This window comes from Heterodontus francisci, chromosome 2 (genome assembly GCF_036365525.1).
Source record: "Heterodontus francisci isolate sHetFra1 chromosome 2, sHetFra1.hap1, whole genome shotgun sequence".
Classification (NCBI taxonomy): domain Eukaryota; kingdom Metazoa; phylum Chordata; class Chondrichthyes; order Heterodontiformes; family Heterodontidae; genus Heterodontus; species Heterodontus francisci.
Genome location: NC_090372.1, coordinates 168,597,222 through 168,623,106, shown reverse-complemented (window position 1 = coordinate 168,623,106; position 25,885 = coordinate 168,597,222). Strand labels below are relative to the sequence as shown.

Sequence of the window (25,885 nt, the reverse complement as noted above, 5' to 3'; positions counted from 1 at the left end):
AGCGCAATCTACGCAACACTTCCTGACTGACAGCACTAGGGTGGGTGTGCTATGCATGTGCTGGAAGCATGCAGAGTTGGTGGATTGTGATGTTGAACAGCTTCCAATGCTGATTGGGGTATGCTCAGCCATTTTAGATTGTGCAGGCCCTGTTAATGACCTCTCTTAATCACTCACAGCTGAACATGCATTCATTTGCAATGAGGGATTTCCCCCACTAGTGCTATTTAAAGGGGTAACTATCCAACTTTCAGGTGTGGTGCTTTTGACTTTCCTTTGCTGATTGAGTTAGTGGAAGTATTGTGTTCTGCATTGGAGGGGTATTGCAAACATTTTGGACTTATAAGAGAGTGTTGCTGGATTTTGACTAAGAGGCCAGAGGAGTTGGAAGACTCATCAGGAGAAAGTCTGCTTTAGCAACGGGGGCTACAGTTGCAGTTCCTCTTGGGTTGCAGCATGTTTTGGAAATGGAGCACAGGCCAGAGAGAGGGCAAGCAATGTTCAAAGGGAGAAGGCGAAGAGCTCTCACTGGAAGGCCCTCCCCACTAAGGGGCTTCAGGGGGCACTTTACCTCTATCTCAGCCAGGAGCAGTCTGTGAAGCACGTGTTTCACCAAGGAGGGGATGAGTCAAGTGTGCCACCTCCGACAACCCAACCTTCAATCCTATAGGGCAAGGATGGCATTGTCACCGTCCATCAAGGTCGTCATCACCCTAATTTCTATGCCAGTAGATCCATCCAGGTGGAAGCAGGTAACGTTGGCAACATCTCTCAGATCGCTATCTATCACTGCATCAGGGAGATGACCGAGGCCTTGTTATCGAAGGAAAGGGAACCTCATCATGCTCTCACTGACCAGAGAGAAGTAGGAGAGAGAAAGCACGTGGCTTTCCAGGCTAGTGGGATTCCCATTGGTGCAGGTTCCAATCGACTGCATGCATGTGACTCTGTGGGCCCTACATAATAATGTTCTGTAACTGCAAGGGCTGCTATTCTATTAATGCCCAGTTGGTGTGCGACCATGCCCAGAAAATCTTCTAGGTAAAGCCTGCTATACTGGTAGTGGCCATGAGGCATTCATCCTGCAGCAGTCAACTCTACCTGCCAACTTTGGTCCACCACAAAGAACCAGAGGCTGGCTGCAAGGTGACGAGGAATACCTACTATACACCTGGCTAACGGCACTCGTCTGCAATTCAGCCATGTATGGATGGTGTGCCTATAATAGCCATACAGCAACCAGGAACGTCATGGAGCAAAACATTGGTGTCTTGAAGCAAAGGTTCTGCTGCCTAGGCCGATTTGGGGAAGCACTCCAGTATTCACTGGAGTGAGTCTCAACGTTTGTGATGCTCTTCTGCATCTTCCACAACATTACTATCATGAGGGCATGGACCTTGTTTCCAAGCTTTTGGATGCCACCTGAGGAGGAGGAGGCATCAGGGACCCTTTTGCTCCAGATTGGCTGTCCATGAGTGGTTCGGGTTCCCCCAAGGCAACATCCCCGCATCATAGATGCTCCACAATTCCCCACCTTTCAGTCTATCTGCTACATACCACCGCGACATCGTCTTGGCCAAAATCCTGAAATAAATATCACCACCAAATACCATTCTGTAAGAACTTTATCTAACAACATTTCTAATAATACAAATTAAACTGAATTATTCATCCTTGTGCATTCGCTTAGTACCTATCTTGCAGGTGCCTTTGCCTGGCCTAGTGCTCCTACACAATACTACCCCGGTGGCTGCAGCATGGCTGACAAGTTGGAGTCAGACTCCTCCATGCCCCTTGACAGTGACAGAGACTGTGTGGCAGTGCAGGAGGAGATTTGGAACCTCAATACAAGTGATCAAGGTCACTGATGTCCTTTCGGGAAGGAAATCTGCCATCCTTACTTGGTCTGGTCTACATGTGACTCCAGACCCACAGCAATATAGTTGACTCTTAAAATGCCCTCTTAAATGGCCTAGCAAGCCGCTCAGTTCAAGGGCAATTAGGGACGGACAATCAATGCTGGTCCAGCCAGCGACGCCCACATCCCACAAAAAAAACACACAAAAGGTCAAAGAATGCATGTTCAAATGCTTTCTCCTGCCCATCACACCAACAACCTATCACCCTGCTCAATGTGCCACAACCCATCACTCATCCATTAGAAATCTCTCGCAATCAGGACTTATGCCTAACATTCAGATCCTCCACCTCACCCTCGCACACGTACTAATGCTGCCAGCCTCACGCGTCCCACTCACTACTTCCATTAATCTCCAGCTAATCAGCTATGGTGGACATCGCCTTAACACAGTGCAACACACAAAGGCATTATTCCCTCTCTTGCAGGACAAGGTGGCCCATAATCACAGGAAGCAGACAGAAACAGCAGGGGACAGGCACACGTGCATCTCTTGAGCCCTCTGGAGGAAATGGTGCTCTGCATCATCAGCCCAGCTGTGACCAAGGCTGCTGCATCTGGTGTTGCCGCATACATTCAGGGTGACAGTATGTTCCTGTGTAAGGCCCTTTTCAAATCCCACTTCACCTTCATCCTGCTACCTTGGCATTAAGTGTAAGCTGCAGATGGCGTGACTATGGAACTCTTTCTTTCCATCATACACCCCCTTTCCTTCTGCATTTCTTCTTTCAGATATCCAAGAACTGCTGCCTGGTCAGTCAGTGCAGCCTCACCGTGAAGGGCAAGAGCTGCACCAGACCTCTGATGAAGCATTGTCACTTGATCTGACAATTGCAGCCACCAGCTCAGATACTGGCACTGTGCAAATTTTAGAGAGTAGTATAGAGTCGGGATCTGCACATGATGAGTCACAGGGCATCAGTGAGCTGCAACCAGGCCAGAGGAAAGGATATTCTGTGTGCCAGCTCACCAGAGAGTGAGTTTGCAGACACATTCTGCTGCAGAGGACTCAGGTGAGGACTTCGATGGGGTGGCATACAGGAGAATGTTGATTGCCATGCACACTGCGTTGCTAGAAATTAATCTCCCTGGCCACCTGCTCCCATTTCCTTCTCAGGATGTGCCTTCAGATCTCCACAGGAGGCCATGTCATCTCTCCTCCTCCAGTTCTGATGAAAGGTCACTGACCTGAAATGTTAACTTTGCTTCTCTCTCCACAGATGCTGCCAGACCTGCTGAGTATTTCCAGCACTTTTTTGATTTCATTTCTCCTGATTGTTGTGTGCCATGTGCAGTTCAGAGGAGGTTCCTCGACTAATTCCGGGGATGCAGGGCTTATCTTATGAAGTGAAAGGTTCAACAGGTTGGGCCTATACCCATCGGAGTTTAGAAGAATGAGAGCTGATTTTATTGAAACATATAAGATCTTAAGGGGACTTGATAGAGTGGGTAATGGGAGGATATTTCCTCTTGTGGGGGAGACTAGAACTAGGGGGCACAGTTTAAGAATAAGAGATCTCCCTTTTAAGATGGAGATGAGATTTTTTTTTCTCAATGGGTTGTTAGTCTATGGAATTCTCTTCCCCCGGAAAGCAGTGGAAGCTGGGTCATTCAAATTATTCAAGGTTGAGTTAGATAGATTTTTGATAGATAAGGGAGTCCAGGATTATGGGGGAGCAAAGAGGAAAGTCCACAACCAGATCAGTCGTGATCTTATCGAATGGCGGAGCAGGCTCGAGGGGTTGAATGGCCTACTCTGCTCCTAAATCCTATGTTCCTATGGCCCCTGCTCAGCATGCATCCAGTCAGTAGCACATTTTGTGCTTTGTTGCGCACTGAAATCATTTGGATAAGCAGGCAGCACAAACTTTGCTTGCTGCCTGCCTCAAGGGGACCAGGCACAGGGTAATTGCACAATGTAATCTTCACATCTGATATTGGGTCCAATTTTCTTTCTCCCCATAGTCTAGATATCACTAATTCTTCAAGTTTATACCCAGTTTAGTCTTTAATGCTAGTTGTTTGTGGTTTCTTTTCAGAGTAAGAATTAGTATCCGATTCTGCTGTCAGGCATAAGTTAAGATAACTCTCTCCCACTCTTAACCAATGTTCCCATTAAAATTTACTTGTGCATAGCCTGTTTTTTCAGTATGCAGTCCCTTTACATTTTTTTTGCATGGCTGTGCACAAGTGTTATTTATCACAGAACCAGGCCTGTGCAGTCCCTTTCAGGTTGTTGCACGGCCAAGCAGCTTAGTGGGAACATTGCTCTCAACAAGGATCAGCTGTTCTGACATCAGCTGATTGTATTGGTAAGAACTTGTCCCATTTGAAATCATGGCTGTTCATGCTCTATTAGCAACCAGTCTTGCAGTTGAAGTGCTGGTATTTCTGCCTGAGATGAGTCAGGTTGGGTTTCACCTGAGTGTGGCATTGGATCTGTTTGGCTCAGCTTAATAGCAGAATCGGGTTATGAATACCTTCTAAGTATGTTTTAGTCAAATGTAAGACTTAGCTCTGTATGCACATTAATGGAACAGCATGTGCTGCGAAGACAACTATACAGAGTATCCCGCCGAACTGTCTTTCAATCCCCAAATAGTGATGCATATTTTTCATTTTGTATGCAACCTAGAGAAAAAGATGCCCTTTAGCTAAGTTGTTACTTCTACCAGTGGAAGAGTTTTAGTAGCCTCACTTGTTTTTGTCCCTTTAGATACTTGTTCTTTTCTGGCTGGTTTTTCAATATACCTTTTTTAATAATCTGTTTACCACTTATAAGATCAAATTTAAAATTAAGAAATTTGTTTAAATCCACCTCTTATCTATTGTTGTATTAAGAATGATTGGTTGATTAATCAGCTCGGGAAGAACAGCTTTCCAATTATTGCCCTCCAGGTAATAATTTGCCCAGTGTGCATTGCTTTCAGATGAAGCATACTTGCAAATCGATGGCAGATCTTGAAATGGGGTCATCACAATTGGAGCATGCTAATAATGGCATTGCATGTCTACAGGTTCAGAATTGTACTGTTTGCACAGAATATTGTCACTTTATTCGCTAAAATGAAACTTTATCTTGACTTTTCTCATGTTTTTATGCCCATTTTAATTCACAGTAATAAAATTTGAGGGTTATTTCTCAATTTATAATCATAACATTGAATTGACAAAAATACCTTGTAGGTATTGTGCATATGTTTTTATATCAATACAAGAAATTGTTTATTGAACTGAAGGATATATATTTTTTAAAAGAAAAACCCTGAAAAAATATTAGTCTTTACTAATACATTACTGCAAAATTTGTAGTCTTAATCAGGTGCCATATACTGGCATTCGTGGTTGTTGTGTTGGAAAAAGTTTATATCCCTAAAAATATGACCGCTCATAATTGTGCGCGGATTTGAATTTCTTTGTTCAGTTTATTTCTATGTTTCCAACTATGTGCATGTTTTTTTGTAGGGTGTTAAGGATTTTTATCTGGAATGGAAAGAAATGAAAGTGAAGGAAAAAGAAGAGGCAGAGACCCAGGCTCAGCTTGAAGCTGTGCAGAGTAAGAAACATCTGTCTGTGTAAATAGTGTGCTATTTTCCTCATTGGAGGGAGACTAGCTACAGATAATGAACAGCTATAGTAAAATACTTCACCTTTCTTCTCAACATAACTGTATTTTACCATAGTCCATAGGTTGAGTGACATTCACCTATTACTCAGTCCTCAAGAATTATTAGCAAAATATTTCAGTAGGCTCATTACAATGTCTTATACACATATTTTATAGCTAGTTCAGTTTTAGACTGGTATAAAATTGCTTCTAACTTTAACTTTACGTGGCTTGCCGAATAGAACAAAAACTGCTTGGCTCTTTCCAGCATCTCACTTTCTTCAATATTTGCAACAGTCACAGTAAAATAATGTAAAATTAAAATTATGGGAACGCCACAGCCTTGAGAATTATCCAGTGTTGTGTTTCGAGAGTCATATTTTCTCAATGTGTTTGAAAACCATAGCCTCAAAGGTTTGAACATGCTGGGATCTGAATACCGTCAACCAGTGAATATAAGAGAACACGCTAAAATGTTCGTCTGAATGCGTAAAATGGTACCTGAGTATTCTATTTTATGGGTTAACCCTGATGTTAAAAGTCCATTTATTTCAAGCAGCATTACTTTATGAATGATATTGTAAGAAGAAATAGAGGTCAGCAACCATTTACCTGAACTAGGTGTACTTAACAATGTGCTTTATTTTTGAAATAACTTCAGTGTAAATCAGTTCCTGTGCTGAATTAATATTAATGTATTATACAGCATTAGAATTAATGGGATCAGCTTTCTGAATGTATTCATCTGAACAGAATTTCATCCCACCATAAGCAGTAAGCTAAGAAGTTGTTTGTCAAGAATAAGAAAGTATGATTACTTTAATGCTGATTGTCCCAAAGAAAAAGCATACTGCTGTGGAAAAACACATTTGCTGATGTACCCTTGGCATCCTAAACTGAATAACTACACAGAAGGATGTTGCTGTGTGTCCCATAGCTGTTGATTGTGCTCTTAATATGGTAAATCATAGTTTGGAAGCACAGTTAATGATAACATTAACATCTTTTTGAGAGGGTAAATCCAAATCATGCAGATTGGCATGGAGCTGTTTTATTCTGGCTGTTTTTCATGACCTAATTGCTAATCTGCCTGCATGTCTATCTGCTTTACAACAGAGACTGTGCAGTGTCCTCTAGGGACAGAAGTAGTATGGTAGTGGGGAATTCGATGCAATTTGCAAATTGAGAGAATGCAACATGGGGTCTCATTAAAGCAATGTGTTGCAGCAGAAGACAAGAGGTGTGAATAGATAATCTGCCGAAGCTAAATATTACCCTACTGGGTGCATCTTTGTACAGACATAGTGAGCTATGATGTTATGTCTGCACCTTTCTGAGATTTATTGGCAGTTTTCCATTTCTTTGTTGTGAGCAAATTTAAAAACAAGAAAAACCTCTTCTTTACAGCAGTTCACAGCTTGCTCAATGTCATTATAGCATTTGAAATAATTGATGTCTTTTATTTTTAATTTATGTTTGAGTCACTGAAGGTAACATAATTATGTCGTAGTATTGTTTCATCTCAATTTAGATATGTACTGCAGGTGTTAACAGTTTAATAAAATGCAAAAAGCCTTTTTATTGATCTTTCAACAGTTTAAGTTGAAAAGACATTTTGTACTTTGCAGAAGAAAAAAGGCCAAAAGTAAAGAAACCAAAATCTGAGTTTCCAGTGTACACAGCCCATAACTCTGCAAGTATTGCTTGTGTACCATTACATGAAGAAGCTTCAACTATTGAGGAGATTGAGGATCAGGTGGCTGACTGGCTGGAAGACCGATCAAGAGGGCCAAAAAAGGTAAGTCACAAAAACAAATTTATGAAAAATGGCCTACTTTTCAGTGAGGCTATTTTACTTAAATACCAAGGTATAGGAAACATGGAAAATGCCGCAGAGAAGTATCTTGTTTTAAAAGTGATGTATGTTGAGTGCGATTTGGCGGAATCTCATGTTTAATATTATAAACAAAAATGCTGGAGCCCCATGAACTCCTGGCAATGTTGTGATTTTAACCTCTAATTTATCAGGCATTTTAATACCTGTATAAACAGAATCTATCATACTTATGATTTTGTAACTAATGTTTATATAGGTTGTATAAAAACAACTTACGTAATGTTATTCACTGTTAAACCATAATAAAAAGAATTTGGACAAAAAGTGAATCTTAAAAGGTAATCCAAGTGTGTAGTTCCAAATCACAATTTATTTCTGAGAATGCAGACATGGTTGTTAAGTATTTTGTATTTCAGGGTGCATGCACACAGCATTTTTAATTTTGCAGCACTTAACCGTTACCTAAAGATAGTGTACAAATGGAGTTAATATCAGATTGAATCCCTATGCAAAAGTTGAACCCCCATCATCTGGTGTTGAGCTGCTGACTGTAGCACGTGTGTACTCTCCTGAGATTTAGATCTCAAAGGTTAAAATTGAGAAGTGGCAGGGAATAGAAAATTTTCATCATACCTGAAATTAATTCTGAATTAGTTGTGGCACCTGGTGATGCTGTTAGACATTTTAACCTAACATTGCATGTCATAATTCTGATATCATGTATACCAGTATGAATTGTCCCTCCAAACCTGAAACGAACTCCAGAGTAATTCACTGGAAGTTCATTTCCTGGTATATAGATGCATGTTAACCATTTTGTTTTATTTTAATTGAACTTTATTATCTGGTGAATTTTATGCTGATAAATATTTGACCTTTATACTTACTGCGTTTGTGTGCATTTTCTAATACAAGTCTTCAAAGAGAAAACTACTTAATCTATGTAACTTTTCTTGATACATATTTGGTATTTATAAATTTACTACTTGGCAAATGTTCTTATTGGCTAGTCAGATAAATACTAATTTGTCATGCTGTCCTTTGCTAAAATTTGAATAAGTTCCATCAATTAAATGTTGAAGAAATATATGCTTGAGCAATATTATATGGATTTAGTTATCACTTGCCACTTTTTGTGTTCCTGGCTAGAACAAAATGATAGCATATAAATGTGTAGCTGCAGTGCACATATCAATGAAAGCTGAAACTTTCAGTTCCTTCGAGGTTTAAAGGAACTGGAAGAAGAGAGTAGCTGCTTTTGTTATGATAAGAGCATAAATAAATGGATGGATTTGAACGCCTTCCCCATCCCCCCCTTACACTGCATCGCCGCACCCCCCCCCCCCCCCCCTCAGAGTTGTCTCTTTATTTTGTTTAGCAGTTAGACTAGGATTAAGCTGCCCAGCACAAACCTTTTTCATGTCCTTACGCCAAAACCTCTAAGTTTGAAGAATGCAGAATTTGTATCATAATAAATAATGTACACAGTTTTAAAAAAAAAATGTCGTCCTGATTTGGGCCTGAAATTAATCATTTACTGCACGTCTGAAATCTGAGTGTGTGTTAAAGATGCTTTGTGAAGTATTGGTAAATATTTTAGATCAGACTTGGACCCAGTCTACATAAAACAAACTGTAGCAAATATTTGTGTGCACTACATAGTTCAGAAACTTGATTGACTGACGGGATCAGAAAACTGTAAATGATTGGATTATAAAGAAAAATATGAACATCATAAAGGATGCTGTGCCCTGAAAGAGAGGGGAGATAAAGAATTAAATGTTTTGTATATTGAAAGTGCCAGCACTGTTGGTTTAGTGCCACAGTAGTCTTGAATCCCTTTTGACCAATTTGGACACATCGAAGAGTTTCTGTGGAAGCATGTCCACATGTATTGATTTAAACTGAACCATCTCTGGAGTTATTTGGGTGTTTCATGAACTTGATTTTTTTCAATCAAGTCTGTGCTTATGGTTGAAATTTATGGACAGATTTTATTTGGTGCAAATAACAGTAATGTATTAGATGCCAGGAGCACTGGTAGGGAACAGTAGATTATGTAGAAACCAGATGATTTTGAGTTATTCACCAAGTATATGCTCTACATCAAATGACAATTGTAACTCGAGTAATAAATGCAATTTGATGCATAGCATTTACTGTCCTGTGATTCTGCATGGAAATCATGAAGGACCATTTTTGGTACCTATTTATACTACAAAAGTAATTTAATAAATGTTTCTATTCTGCTTTTTGAAAATGAAAAAGACATTTTTTACAAATACGAGTATTACTTAGTCTTACATACGAACACAAGAATTAGGAGCAGGGGTAGGCCACTCGGCCCCTCAAGCCTGCTCCACCATTCAATAAGATCATGGCTGAACTGATTGTAACCGGAACACCACATTCTTGCCTACCCCCAATAACCTTACACCCCTTTGCTTATCCAGAATCTATCTACCTCTGCCTTAAAAATATTCAAAGACTCTGCTTCCACCGCCTTTTGAGGAAGAGAGTTCCAAAGACTCACGACCCTCAGAGAGAGAGAATTTCTCTTCATCTCTGTTCTAAATGGTCGACTCCATATTTTCAAACAGTGACCCCGAGTTCTAGATTCTCCCACAGAAGGAAACATCCTTTCCACATCCACCCTGTCAAGACCCCTCAGGATCTTAAATGTTTCAATTAAGTCGCCTCTTGCTCTTCTAAACTCCAGCAGATACAAGCCGAGCCTGTCCAATATTTGCTCGTAAGACAACCCGCCCATCCCAAGTATTAGTCTAGTAAACCTTCTGTGAACTGCTTCCAACACATTTACATCCTTCCTTAAATCTTCTTTGGCCTCCTTGTCTCAAGAGACAATGGGTAAGCGCCTGGAGGTGGTCAGTGGTTTGTGGAGCAGCGCCTGGAGTGGCTATAAAGGCCAATTCTAGAGTGACAGACTCTTCCACAGGTGCTGCAGAAAAACTTGTTTGTCGGGGCTGTTACACAGTTGGCTCTCCACTTGCGCTTCTGTCTTTTTTCCTGCCAACTGCTAAGTCTCTTTGACTCGCCACACTTTAGCCCTGCCTTTATGGCTGACATTTAGTTTAAGTGTGAACAGTGTCTGTGGATGCTTTGCTGCTCTTGTTCCCACTGTATACTACTGATTCCTGCATAATCATGTGTGAAGAGAGCAGAAGGTCCATCGAGACACTTCCTCAAAACACTATTGCCTTTGAAAGTAATGAACTGTAGCATAGAAACATTGATGATGGCTGATTTGAAGCCTGTTCCTAAGATAACACTAACCTTTGATGTGGCACCTTATTAAATGCCTTCTGGAAATCTAAGTATAGTACATCCACTGGTTCCCCTTTATCCACAGCACATGTTACTACTTCAAAGAACTCCAATAAATTTGTTAAACATGATTTCCCTTTCACAAAACCATGTTGACTCTGCCTGATTATCTTCAATTTTTCTAAGTACCCTGCTATATTCTTTGGCCTCCTTCTCTCGAGAGACAATGGGTAAGTGCCTAGAGGTAGTCAGTAGTTTGTCGAACAGCAATTGGAGTGGTTATAAAGGCCAATTCTAGAGTGACAGACTCTTGCACAGGCGCTGCAGATAAAATTGGTTGTTGGGGCTGTTACACACTTGGCTCTCTACTTGCACTTCTGTCTTTTTCCCTGCCAACTGCTAAGTCTCTTCGGCTTGCCACTCTTTAGCCCCGCCTGCTATAACTTCTTTAGTAATAGCTTCTAATATTTTCCCCATGACAGATGTTAAGATAACTGGCCTGTAGTTTCCTGCTTTCTGTCTCCCTCCCTTTTTTTAATAAAGGAGTTGCATTTGCTATTTTCCAATCTAATGGAACCTTCCCTGAATCCAGGGAATTTTGGAAAATCTATCTCGCTAGCCACTTCTTTTAAGACTCTAGGATGATGTCCATCAGGACCCGGGGACTTGTCAGCCCGCAGCTCCAGCAATTTGCTCAGTACCACTTCCCTGGTGATTGTAATTTTCTTGGGTTCCTCGCTCCCTTCCATTTCCTGATTTATGGCTGTTTCTGGGATGTTACTAGTATCCTCTATGCTGAACACCGATACAAAATACCTGTTCAGTTCTTCTGCCATCTCCTTATTTTCTATTATTAATTCCCCAGACTCACTTTCAATAGGACCAATCCTCACTTTATTAACGCTTTTTAAAAAAAAAAATCTATAGAAACTCTTAACTATCTATTTTTATATTTCTTGCCAGCTTTCTCTCGTATTCTAATTTTTCCTGCCTTATTAATCTTTCAGTGGTTCTTTGCTGCTTTTTATATTCTGTCCAATCTTCTGACCTGCCACCCATCTTTGCACAATTATATGTTTTTTCTTTAAGTTTGATACTTTCTTTAACTGTTTTAGTTAATCATGGGTAGTGGGTCCTCCCTGTGGAATTTTTCTTTCTCATTGGAATGTAATCTGTGTATTCGGAAATATCCCCTTAAATGTCTGCCACTGCATCTCTATTGACCTCTCCCTTAACTTGTTTTGTCAGTTCACCTTTGCTAGCTCTGCTTTCATGCCCTCATAATTGTCCTTATTTAAGTTTAAAATACTAGTCGTAGACCCACTCTTCTGTCCCTCAAACTGAATGTAAAATTCAATTACTGCTGCTTAGGGGCACCTTTGCTATGAGGTCATTAATTAATCCTATCTTGTTGCACAATATCAGGTCTAGTATAGCCTGCTCTCTGGCTCCAGAACGTGCTGTTATAAGAAACTATCCTGAAAACATCCTCTGAACTCCTCATCTAGGTTACCTTTGCCCATCTGATTTTTCCAATCTAAATGTAGATTAAAACCTTTCTGACGAGCACCCATTATTTCTTCCTTTATACCAGATCCTACCATGTGGTTACTATTAGGGAGCGTGTACACCACTCCCCAAAGTGACTTCTTGCAGTTACCATTTCTCATCGCGACCCAAACTGCTTCTACATCCTGGTTTCTTGAACTTAGGTCATCCCTCTCTATTGTGCAAATGCCATCATTAATTAACAGAGCTACCCCTCCACCTTTTTCTACTTTCCTGTCCGTCCTACTATCCTGTTTTTATACTTGAATCCTTTACTACTGAATAACATTTAATTTCACTGTTGCCAAATTTCTAGTTCATTTATATTCATGTGAAGTGCCTTTCTCCATTGCACATCCTTCACAGTGTTGATTAATAGCGTAGCATCTGAGGAAATCACAGTCATAGAGTGATACAGCAGTGAAACAGGCCCGTCAGCCCACCGAGTCGGTGCCGACCAGCAACCACCCATTTATACTAATCCTACATTAATCCCATATTCCCTACCACATCCTCACCATTCTCCTACCACCTACCTACACTAGGGGCAATTTACAATGGCCAATTTACCTATCAACCTGCAAGTCTTTGGCTGTGGGAGGAAACCAGAGCACCCGGCGAAACCCACGCAGTCACAGGGAGAACTTGCAAACTCCACACAGGCAGTACCCAGAACTGAACCCTGGTCGCTGGAGCTGTGAGGCTGCGGTGCTAGCCACTGTGCCACCCTAGTGGCACACTTACCACACTTGCTAAGTATGCACATGAAAATATCATCTTGATGCAGATAGATGGCTGCTGTACTTGGTTTCTTGCTTCTATAGCAACGCCACTCCTGATGCCAGATACCTCATTGCCGAAAGTTTGGAATAGGTCTGATCCTCTCTTGGGTAGATTAGACAGGAGTATCAAAATGTTTGATACTTAATCTGGCCTGTCTGGGGTTCTATTTCTTATTGGGGTTTCTCAGAGGCCTAAACTTTTTGGCATTGGGCAATTCACCTGCATGAAATATCACACTATCTGTCTCAAGGCAAACATATAAAAAGAAGCACAGCTGTCTTTCTAGAAAAGCTAGAAACAGCTGCAAGTAATAAATGTATCTGGTAACATCATCTACCAACTTAATCTCTCTTGATGGCCATATGGAGAACAAATGAAATTTGCAAAAATGTTGGCCTACTAGGAGGTAAAAGACAAAGTGAAAGTTTATGCTCAGCACAGAAAGTGTGCCTCAGCTGACGGTACTCTATTCTTTGCCTTTTGGCATTGACCCATGAAAACATTATTAGCATCAAAGCAAATTTGTTGCCTCCATAGTTTAGTAGCTGAGCAGGAACATCTACCAAATGCATTAAATACTGTGATATGGGATTTTGCATTCACAATTGTGATAGTGGTACAAAATGCTTGACATTGAAATATTTTACTGCAGTGTGCCAAATTTGTTTCGCAAAGTAGACCTATGGTTTGTACATCATTCAGAAGAGAGGCAAATGAAGGTAACTAAGAAATCCGGCCTCAAACTTTATCGCATATTTGAGCAAGAAGCAGCATTGGTATGGAGAAAACATTGGCATTGGTACTGCTGAGGATTTGACAACTTAGTCAGTCACAAGCACCATTTTATTTTTCTTGGTGCCACAAGCTTAAAGGCATGAAGACAAATCTACAGTGACTTTTTTGTATAAATTAAAAATGTCAAGGCTGGCAGTGTGCAATAATCATAAGCAGTAGCAAGAACCAGAACTGCATTCTGTGTAAACTAAGAACTGACGACATTTGATCGTTCGCAGAGGTTAATTACCTGCTTTGTAACATGGGGCATGTTTCAGTCAAATGCCCCTTAGATCAGAGGATCTGGCATCACCTGGGGCAGTACCTCTAAATAACTGCTGGTTGACACTAGGTATTCTAGGACTTTGTTATTGCATGAATAGTCAAAAAATTAATGTTTCCTAAAGCAACAGTAGTGGGGGCCTTCCAAGCTATGTTGAAATGAACCCAACTTTGCACAAATGCAAAGTTAGGTAGGAAAGTAAATGGTGAGAAGGATGCAAAGAGGCTGCAGAGGGATATAGATTGGTTGAGTGAGTGGACAAGAACATGGGAGATGGAATACAATGTGTCGAAGTGTATCCACCTTGTTAGGAGTGTAATAAAGGCTTCTATATTCTTATACTCCAATCTCTTTGTCACAAAAGCTAACATACCATTTACCTTTCTAATTGCTTGCTGTACATGTAACACAGAAAGTGAACATGCAGGTACAAAGACACCAGGTCTCTCTGAATGCAAACATTTCCCAGTCTCTCCATTTAAAAAAAAAAATTAGCTTTTTAAATTTTTCCTACCAAAGTGGATAACTTCACACTTCCCTACACTATATTTTATCTGCCATGTTTGTCCACTCACCCAACCTGTCTATATCCTTCTGCAGCTCACCACTTACTTTCCTACCTAATTTTGTATCATCAGCAAACTTGGATACATTACAAAAACAAAGTGCTAGAAATACTGAGCAAGTCAGGCAGCATATGTTGAGAGAGAAGCAGAGTTAACATTTCAGGTCCGCTTCTTCTTCTTCTCCACAGATACTGCCAGACCTGCTGAGTATTTCCAACACTTTCTGTTTTTATTTCAGATTTCCGGTATCTGCAGTATTTTGCTTTTATATTATTGGATACGTTACACTCAGTCCCCTATTGAGATTACTTGTCATTGGAGCAATAAAACTTGCTTCATAAAGTAATCATCTCTGTACCCTGTATGAACACTTCATTTGGTTTTCTTTTATTGTACTCATCTATATCACTTTGTTTAATTTATAGTGTGTTTCTCTGGGTCCTAACAAAGCCTGAGTGCCAAACCCAAGTCAGGGTTTCTAATTTCTGCTGCTAGGTACTAAGGTGATAAATATTTAGACCAATTTTAAACACAGTCTTTTAACTGTAGAAAAGATGCATAATGCTTTCTCAGAATTGAAATATCACTGCCTCGTGCATCACCATAAACTTCAGGAGAGTGGAAATCTTCAAATATGCAGCACTGAATTTGTGCTTGCAGATAGTTCCATGGTGACTCGCATATCTGCTTGCTTCACTTAGCACTGTTGCCTCTGAATCAGAAGCTTATGTGTTCAATTCCCACTCCCAAGACAACACCCACCTTTGCCTTGTCCATCCTTTAAAACTGCCATCCCATCTTCAACCTACCTTGTTCTCTTCAAAGTTCTTTAATGTGTTGTCGCCTCTCAAACCAGTGTCCATCTGTTACACAATTTCATGTTTAAACATTTCCAATCGGGTTTCCACCCCTGTCAGAACAGTGAAATAGCCGTAATCAAAGTAACAAATGGTGCAATATCCCTCATCATACCTCTTTGCTTATTTGCAGCCTGTCACATTGTTGACACATCTTCCTCCAATACCTCTCCTCTTATCCAGTCGAGTTGGACTGCCCTTGCCTGGTTCCACTTCTACCTATCCAGTTGTAGCAAGAGAATCTCTTATCCTTGGCCTCCCTCCTTTTTCTCATCTACATACTGCTGCTCAGTGGCATTATACATAAACACATCAGGTTTCACATGTATGCTGGCAACACCCGGCTCTACTTACCATGATCTCTTTTGGTTCCTCAACTGACTTTGTGTTGTCAACTGTTTGTTCAACAGAATTTTGGATAAGCCAAAATTTCTTCCGATTAAACATTGGGAAGACTGAAGGCATTGGTCCAGATTTTATGATGCTAACCGTTAATTGTATATTAGGTATGCTTAATAGTATGCAGGTGGTGGGCATTCACTTGAGCCCTTATAAATAGACCCAATAAAATTGTGGTTGTTGGATTAGGAGGATAACACTTACAATCTGTAATTTATAAATAAATATAAACGTATGTAAAGATTGGGTTCAGTTCTTTCCTTCGCCAGCTGGCTTTCTGGAATAGACCAAGCTAGCAGAGCATGGTTGCCCAAAGGTGAAGTTGGATGCAAAGAAAAAAAAAATTTGGATAGAAAACTGCAGTCCTAGTAGTCATTGTGAAAAATGGCAGAAAGAAAGTTGCTACAATCGAGGCGGGAGAAGTGCACTGTCCTTCTCTTGTTCCACGCCTCCACAGGTCACAACATTTAAATGTTTACCCAGTTACTGGCCAATCAAATACTCTGTATCCCAGAATAAAATACACCAAGCAGGTTTCTTTAATAAACAACAAAATTATCAGTTTATTATAAAACGAGACCTATCCAATAAAGACGCAAAGCATTAACACACAGTTTGAAATATGAATGTAAATAGATATTCCCTTCTAGATACCCAACGTGCGCGCACACGCTGGTTAGATTTTTTAAAAAAAAGTTTTCTCTGCAGAGATTCACTTTACAAAAAAAACAAAAATAATACTTTGGCCAAATACTTGTTAATTCTTGAAAGAAAAGGAGAAGATATGGAAGGATATCAGTTGTCTTTTGGTCTGGCGTCCAGGTACATGGAGACGGGTCACTGGGATCTTTTCTGGAGCAGTTCTTTTCAGGCAGTGTCGAGAATTAATCTGGTAGGTGTTCCAGGAGTTTCTCAGGAGATATGTGGCATCAGGGGTTTTAGCTATCACACACTGGATTTTCCAAGGTCTCAGAGGGGGAGGAAAGATGAGCTGGATATTTCAGCAGGCTACAAACCCAACAGCAAGCCAAAACCACCTGATCGCCATAAATCTTGACATGTCACTTCTCGGTAAACAACTCGCCTGGCCACCAAGGGTCCTCTTGTTTATTTGGCTTAAGGCATGTGACATCCAGTAAAGGTTGTTTTTAAACACAAAACGCAAATGTCTTCCCAGTGACGCTTGTATAAAAAAAAACATCCATGGAATCCTTTCATTTTTCCAAATGAATCAACGTCCATAATCGTTAACCCAAGTCCTCAAAACATTTTAAGAGCGGAGCACCTTCATAACAAAGTGGAAATTATCAGGGTTTGACTATCCTCCGATATTCTTGGAGCTGAACCATATGACCAGCGGACGAATGAAATGGATACGTGGGCACTGGTTACGTACCTGCCAAAGAGGAAACAAGGTATGACCTTGGCATTGTCGCTTCTGATCAGAAGCAAAGTATTTTGTGAGCTGGATGCCCACCAGTTGGATAGTGATGAAGGTTTGGACCTTTTATTAGAGTTCTTCAATGACATTTACCAGAAAAGTGATCTGCTAAGTGTCTGTGAGTCATGGTCAGACTTTGATAGATGTTGAAAAACAGATGGTCATTCCATGGAGGAATAGATCATGGACTTTGATTGGATTTTGCCAATCTTTTATATAATGTGGGGATTCCTGGATCAGTACTAGTGTTTAAATTGCTGGATTGTGCTAGGGTGTCTCATATGGACAGGTCGCTGGTTCTAATTGAAGTTCGGTTCTCTGAGAGGGAGACCCTGTTGGATCAGATGTCTGCTGCTTTGAAAACATTCCTGGGGAAACTATCATTTCCTTTTAGCTTTTGTGGAACAAATGGGATATTCCATGGTGACACAAAGAATAGAAGACTCCGTGCTTGCCAGATTTCGAAATAGTCCAGATCCTGGACGCAGGCTTCCATGCAATAGAAAGGTTGAAGACTGGCAGAATGAGGATGAAAGCACCTTTAGCATATCTGGTGATTACAGCAGAAGACCGAATTGGAACAGCAATATCAGCAAATGACTCTCTCAAATGTCCAAGTTACCCCCGAAGCATTTATTAACTGTTCCTTGAAGTATCATTTTGTGATGAAATACCCAAAGTGGAGAGGCAGGGTCCTTGAAATGGCCTATGATGCAAAAAGCTTTGAGGAAGTGGATGAAGAAAATGATGTATTATACAGGCCACAAGGAATTTGTTCAGGAATGAATGTGTTAACCGCAGTCTTGATGAACTGTGCAGCGCTAAATAGTGCTGTGGAGCAGATTGGTTAAAATGTTACCTTGATTCACAAGTAGTGAAGATTGACGCAAGGTTAAAGAATGTAAATGTACTACTTTTAGGGTTGATAGCACATTGAGGTCGCTAATGAGACTTGTAATTCCATATAAAATAGAGCGCCATTTTATAACCACTGATGTTGTCTCGAGTGAGATACAACACAGGGCTACATGCATACTAAGAAGTGGAAGCAGCATGCTATAGACAGCTCTAAGTGATGCTAAAACCAATGTATCAAATCAAAGCTCTGTTGTCCTGCCACATCCAGTCATAAATGGTGGTGGACAATGAAACAACTAATCAAAGGAGGAGGCTCCAAAATTATCCCCATTCTCAACGCTGGCAGAGCCCAGCACGTCAGTGCAAAAGATAAGCCTGAAGCATTTGCAACCATATTGAGCCAATAGTGCCAAGTGGAAGATCCATTTTGGCCTTATCCTGAGACCCCCACCATCATAGATGCTACTCCAGCCAATTCGATTCACTCCACTTGATATCAAGAAAAGGCTGAACACATTGGACACAGCAAAAGCTATGAGCCCTGACAACATCCTGGCTGTCGTACTGAAAACTTGTATTCCAGAACTAGTCGAACCCTTAGCCAAGCTGTTCCAGTACAGCTACGTAACTGACATCTACCTGACAATGTGGAAAACTGCTCGGGTATGTCCTGTCCACAAAAAGCAGGACAAATCCAATCTGGCCAATTACTACCACGTCAGTCTTCTCTCAATCATCAGCAAAGTGGCGGGAGGTTTCGACACCTTCCATCAAGCATTGCTTATTCTGCAACAGTCTGCTCAATGTTGCTCCGTTTGGGTTCTGCCAGGCTACCAAGCTCCAGATCTCACTACTGCCTTGGTGCAAACATGGACAACAGAGCTGAACTCCAGAGGTGAGGTGAGAGTGACTGCCCTTGAGTTCAAGGCAACATTTGACTATGACATCAAGGAGCCCCAGTAAAATTGAAGGTGAAGGGAATTGGGGCATGGAGGGGACCCCTCTTCTGGTTGGAGTCATACCGAGCACAAAGGAAGATGCTTTGTGGTTGTTCGAGGCCAGTCATCGCAGCCTCAGGGCATCACTGCAGGAGTTCCTCAACCCCAACCATCTTCAGCTGCTTCATCAATGAGCTTCCCTTCAACATCAGGTCAGAAATGGGGATGTTCGCTGATGATTGCACAGTGTTTGGTACCGTTCGCAACTGCTCAGATACTGAAGCAGTCTGTCCCTGCAAGACTTGGACAATATTCAGGCTAGGCCTGACAAGTGTCTAGTAACGTTTTCTCCACACAAGTGCAATGCAATGCCCATCTCGAGAAAGAAGGAATCTAACCATCTTCCCTTGATATTCAACAGCATTACCATTACTGAATTTCCCCCACTGTCAACATCCTTGAGGTTACCATTGACAAGAAACTTAACTGGACCAGCCAAATAAATACTGTGGCTACGAGAGTAGGTCAGAGGCTGGGAATTCTGTGGTGAGTAACTCGCCTCTTGACTCCCCAAAGCCTGTCCACCATCCACAAGGCACAAGTCAGGAGTGTGATGGAATGTGCCAGGATGAGTGCAGCTCCAACACCACTCAAGCTCGATGCCATCCAGGATGAAGCAGCCCACTTGACTGGCATCCCATCCACCACCTTAAACATTCACTCCCTCTGCCACTGGCAGCAGTGTGTACCATCTACAGGATGCACTGCAGCAACTCACCAAGTCTCTTTTGACAGCACCTTTCAAACCCATGACCTCTACCACCTGGAAGAACAAAGGCAGCAGACTCATGGGAACACTCCCACGTGCAAGTTCCCCTGCAAGTCGCACACCATCCTGACTTGGAACTATATTGTCGTTCCTTCACTGTTGCTGGGTCAAAATCCTGGAACTCCCTCCCTAACAATATTGTGGGTGTACCTACAACACAAAGACTGCAGTGATTCAAGAAGACAGCTCACCACCACCTTCTCAAGGGCAATAGGGATGGCCAATAAATGCTTGCCTTGCCAGCAACGCTCATATTCAAAGAATGAGTAATTTTTAAAAAAACATGCTGATGAGTAAATCTTCCCTTAAAAAGCACAAATGAAACTTGACATGGAGCATGATAAAACAATTGTTTGTGCAAAGCAGTGGATCTGCACTTTATCCAATCAGGACATTATTGTATCCCCTTAACCAAAATTTGATGTTTCTCATCAGCGTGAAAGACTGGTATTAAAGACATGAGCTGATAAGAAATGGAGGAAAAAAATGTCTTATAAGTTACATAGACAGTTAGCTCACTCTACTTGTCAAAGGTTAAAATTCTGCTTAAAAAGTGAAAAATCCTGCTAACAGATGCAGGTGTGGTTAATGAAGAGTACATGAGGCTAATAGAAGAGATTAGTGAGAATTGTGAAATCTATAAAAAGTACCTGATGACACTGCCATGCCCTATTGTAAGCCTTCTATTGGCACATGACTTTAACAAGGTAGTTGCCTCAAGGTTTAACTAGGTATGGGACAGACAGAAATATTTTCATTCTACATTTTGTAGACCTGGCAACCTTTCTACAATATTACTTAGTAAGGATAAAAGTGTTATTATTGACAAAATTTTGGAGAAATGGGTAGGGACAGGACTTGGGACACCAGCAAAGTTTGACTAGCAAATTCCCCTGTATCATGAATGATTGACTAGTTAAGAGATATCTGTGAAAACCTTGTGGGAGAGACTAAAACTAGGTGGCACAGTTTTAAAAATAAGGGGTCTCCCATTGAAGACAGGAGGAGAAATTTTTTTCTCCGTCATGCGCATGTGGAACACTCTAGCCTGGAGAACAGTGGAGGCAGGGTTATTGAATGTTTTCAAGGCAGAGGTAGACAGATTCTTGACCAACAAGGGAGTCCAAGGATATCTGGGGTAGGCATGAAAGTGGAGCTGAGTCCACAACAAATCAGCCATGATCTTGTAGAATAGTGGAGCAGGCTCGGGGGCCGAATAGCCTACTCCTCCTTAGTTCGTATGTTCGTAACATTATGATCATGAATACCGCTTCGCAATAGCTCTGTCTCTTTAGATATAACATCATCTTTCTGTGATGGCCTTATATGATTAACCAGGATGGGGGTAATTCCCTCTAAATAGGATTGTTTGTTTAAAGTTATTCCAGATCTACTCTGTTTAATATCTGAAGAAAAAATTTAAAAGCCCCACAAGCCTGGCTCCCAATTTTAAATTCTGCTCTAATCTTAACACTTTTCTCATTCCACAGTACCGTCCCATAAGAAAGCATGGCTGGAGTTTAACGCCCATTTCCCCCCCACCCCCCCCCCCCCCCCCCCCCCCGAGCGGACTGGGGTGAGGGGCTGCGTATAATTGTGTGGCAGGTGGGGGGGTGCCATGCCAGTCACCTACCTGCCCCTACTGCGATTTAATCAGCCGAGGGGAGGTGACAAATAGCCCTCCCAATTGAGGCCCTTAAGTGGCCAATTATTGTCTACTTAGGGCCTCTTCTGCCACTGCTGGTATTTTATCATTAGCAGATAGGCACCACCTGAGGAGGCAACCCAGTAATACCTGGTGGCCTCCTTGCAGGCTGGAGGTTGGCCCTCCTCATCGGGCACCCATGGAGGGCGCCGTATTAGCATAGGCCATCACCGCTAAAACTACCCCGTTTGTCCTGCTGTCCGACCCACCCCCACCCTCTCTGGGGCCCAGCTGATTTCCCTGGTGAGGCCCGACCCCCACTTAACACTTTAAAGGGCGACATCCATCTTTCCTCTTTGTGCTGGGTGCAGTCCCAGCAGTAGCCACTGCTTCTGGTGGCGCTGCTGGGACTGAAGATCTGCCAATCCTCTGGACAGCAGCTCTCTGAGGCGGGAGTTCCTGCCTCAGAGGGACTGATGCACCGAGCAAGTCCAATTATGGGCCTGGGCCACGCAAAATAGCAGCATGGTTTTCGGGCCTCCCTGACCTTTCAGCTAGTGGGTGGAGCCATGCCTCAAAGTTAAATTCTCGCCCATCTCTCTCCTCAAAGATCTCACCATGTTCAAATCCCTCCATGGCCCCTCTCCTCCCTATCGATGTAACATGCCCCAGCCCTGCAACCCTTCGCAATCTCAGCATTTCTCTAATTCTGGCTTCTTGTGAAGCCCCACTCCCTTCGCTCCACCCTTGATGGCTGTGCCTTAAGCTCTGGAATTCCCTCCCTAACCCTCTCCACCTGTCTACCTCTGTCCTCTTTTAAGATGTTCCTTAAAACCTACCTCTGACCAAATTATTGACCACCTGGCCTAATGTTTCTTTTGGCTCTGTCAATTTTTGTCTGATTATGCTTCTGTGAAGCTCCTTGGGACATTTTACTACATTAAAGTTGCTATATAAATGCAAGCTGTTGCTCATAATGTTGGCTGGCCCGTCACTGCAATAGTAAGGGTGTGTTATGTTGTTGGAAGTGCTACCTTTTGAATAAGATGTTAAGGCCACGTCTGTACATAAGTCGAATGGAAGTGAGGTGGTTCTCTGATTGTCCAAGCCAACATTTCTCTCCTGACCAACACTACAAAAAAAAAAACTGGTTATTCATCTGTCTGCTGTTTGTAATGTGTACAAAATGGCAGTCATGTTTACCTAGGTATCAACAGTGAAGTCCTATAGAACAGTTAGGATATATGCGGTAAATAAATTGTTTTTGTTCTCCCTTTCCATTGCAAACAAAGAATAAGCATGGATTTGATCTATATACTTTTAATCAAAGTATGTTGCCATTATTTTTATTTGCCACAAAAGGTCTTAGTGTCCAGCTGGGCTATACACTTCATGCTGGGCCTACGCCAGTCTTGATCAAACCTCTAAGACCTGCTAATGAACAGCACAATGATGAAACTCCATTTAGCATTCCCCCTTCATGTTGGGAGCTGACAAGCTTATATTTAGTCCCTCCCTACAGTGACATGACTGAGACTGGAAATTCAGGGGTGAAAGTGCATTCCATGACTGTGTAACTCCATCCCACCGTGCTACCACATTACCCTGTGCAGATTTTTAAAAATTTCCCAGATATATCAAAAATGAGAAACTGCATTTAATCAGCCCATAAATTTTTGATAAACTGTAAATCATTCAGTATTCAGCAAATACACAAAGAAAAGCCAATGATCTTCTGTATATAATGTATTACATTTATCTTTGATTCTCATTTAAAAGGTTTAACTTTCTGTCTGTCTTCAGTTCATTATGTTTAAATGCCACTCTGTTTGGAATAAGAATTGTTGCTGCTTTGTTTAAATGAATTGGGCACTTCCAGGTTTGTAGACTGTTGGGATTTAGTGATGGGAACCAGCAGGCACTGTTTGTTTTGTGCAGTGGTGGCTAGTGCTGAGAGCCAAACTGCCTATTCATTCTGACAGAGGAATTTCATTTGCTTTAAGTGTTATAAGCAGAATCTGAGGGTGGCATCCTTGTCTTACTGAAAAGTGGTTTGTGAACTTTTTACAGTAAAATAATGTCCACATTACAACTATAGGCTCTTTTGAATATGCAAGACAAAGAATTGTTAATACTTTCATTTGTTCAATAATTGCTCATCTTACAACCTGTCACATTTATGTGTTTCTTTCATGGTTTTGCTAAGAAGTGAAATAGATATATGCAACATTTGCAATTTAATTGTAAGGAACAATTCTAATCTTAAGTTGCTACAATGTTTTTTTTTTTTGGTTCCTCTGGATTTTCCCGATTTCTCTTTAAAGAAATGTCTGCTGGTTGGGAAAGGTTGTAGTCACCCAATAGGATCTTTTCCAAATGCACATTATTCATATGTGGACCTCAATGCTGTTGGCAGGCTATTCAGCCAAGCGGGTCTTAGAGCCAAACCTGGACGTGTCCTTAGACATTTCTAAACTAATCAGTGAATAATAATTAGGAGCAGAAACCACACCTTCCCCCTCAAACCCAGAAATGCTGAAATCAATTTTAGCACCTCTACTGCTTGAGATCCGCTATCTTACCACAAATGGAGGATTGCTCCTGGAACTTCTCTTTTCTTCCCTCTCCCTCCCTACTGAGGATCAAAGATAAATAAGGACCACTTGAGTAATGTATCTGGAGGTGACCAGGCATGGACTGTGCCTCAACAGAGCACCACTGTTAGGAAATGAGAGAAAATTGAAGAGGAAAGAAAAAGCTGCAGCGATTCCTATTTTAAAAAATGATCTGTTTTGAAGGTGGAAGTGGTAGAAATGGCTTTTGTGTGGTGTTGGTTATATTCGCATTTTTAAATAATTGACCAGGGTCAATCAAAATAACAGTGACTTCATAGAATTATTTCAGGCATAGCTTTATATTTTAAGATAAATCAATCTTCATAGCCATTGCAAAATGTAACTGGAAACTTTGAGGCTTTATTTTTATAATGTAATAAATTAACTGCTTAACTACAGGAAGTGGGTAACGTGGTCTTGTTGGAGACTGGGATCCTTGTTTTGTTAACTAATATAGGACAACATATTTCACGTTTCTTCCACATTGTGTAGCATCATGTGCTCATAAACACTTGGAATCCTTCAATTTAAGTATTAAGACTGTGTTGAAGTTTAGTAAGAGTTGACAACAGACTTATAAATATTCCCTGCTTTTGCTCTCCAGTGCCATTCCTTGTGTTGCTGACAGTACACTCATTAATCCTACCATGTTTTGCCTATTCATTTTTCATGTAAATCTTAACTGAACACAAGATGAATGCCTGGAGCAGAACAATATGTACACTAACAGAAACATTCACATGTGCTGTTGAGTAGGCCAAATAAAAGCCTTAGAGGCACTTGGAAATCTTGTTTATCTGTAAAAGACAGGAGTTTCAGATGAGAAGGTGCTTTTAGTCTTTTTACCATCACTTTTATCCTCATACTAAGAAATAATATTTACGCTGTTGTAGAGGATATGCTTCCTGTGTCACAAAAAGCCTGAGTCAATAAGTTATGGCAGTTTTACTTCTAAAATTTATTTCCAAGCACACAAGTGTCTGACCTGGAAATTGCAAGAATCTGGGGACTTTAAACAATAGTAGATGAGTTTTTTTTTGTCAGTTGTCATCAGCTGTTTTGTGTTTGGTCTATATTTTCAAATAAAAGTTGTTACCTTCCATTTAGTTCCAATATATGTTACTGTGTTTACAGGCACTTAAGAAAGACTGTACTCAAATAACTGGCTGTTTTTTAAACATAAAACAAGTTCACTTGTAAGATTTCTTTCACTGCATGGTTCCTGTAAGGGCCATTCTTTGATCTTGAGGCCACTTTTGGGTATTTGACCATTTGCACGTGCTTCTTCATGTTAAAGGTCAGCTTGGTGTTACTGTAAATTACCTGTGGCACCTAAAATGCTTTTTCTTCATCGCTAATAGGTATTTGGAGCCTTGAGAGCAAGGACACCCCTAGGATGTCAGACTAATGTTTTTAAAAATTCAACCTACCCTGTCACTTATTAGCATCTGACAAACAGAAGCTAGCTGCAAAATTGCAGTATTTTCTACTTTGGTATTTAAGAGCGAGTATTTTTCCACACATGCCAATGAAGCAAATCATTAATAATCTTGATAAAATTCAAGGTAGCTTTTGGGGAAGTCTGAGATTCCAGGAAAAAGGTTTTTGTTGCTGCTGAGGATAGGATTAAATGGTAGCAGTAATATTCATGTTGATATCACAGCAGAAAATTTTGATCAGATGTGGATTTGCAGCTGCCTTG

General features: G+C 41.1%; 1 protein-coding gene across 1 annotated transcript in view; it reads left to right on the top strand.

Moving 5' to 3' along the window:
• dnajc1 (DnaJ (Hsp40) homolog, subfamily C, member 1) overlaps positions 1-25,885 on the top strand; it is a 264,300-nt gene that overhangs the window by 138,198 nt on the left and 100,217 nt on the right. Inside the window, exons 7-8 of the mRNA XM_068013710.1 lie at positions 5,384-5,474; positions 7,154-7,323. Of these exons, the coding sequence (XP_067869811.1) occupies positions 5,384-5,474; positions 7,154-7,323 (261 nt within the window). The remainder of the gene's footprint in view (positions 1-5,383; positions 5,475-7,153; positions 7,324-25,885) is intronic.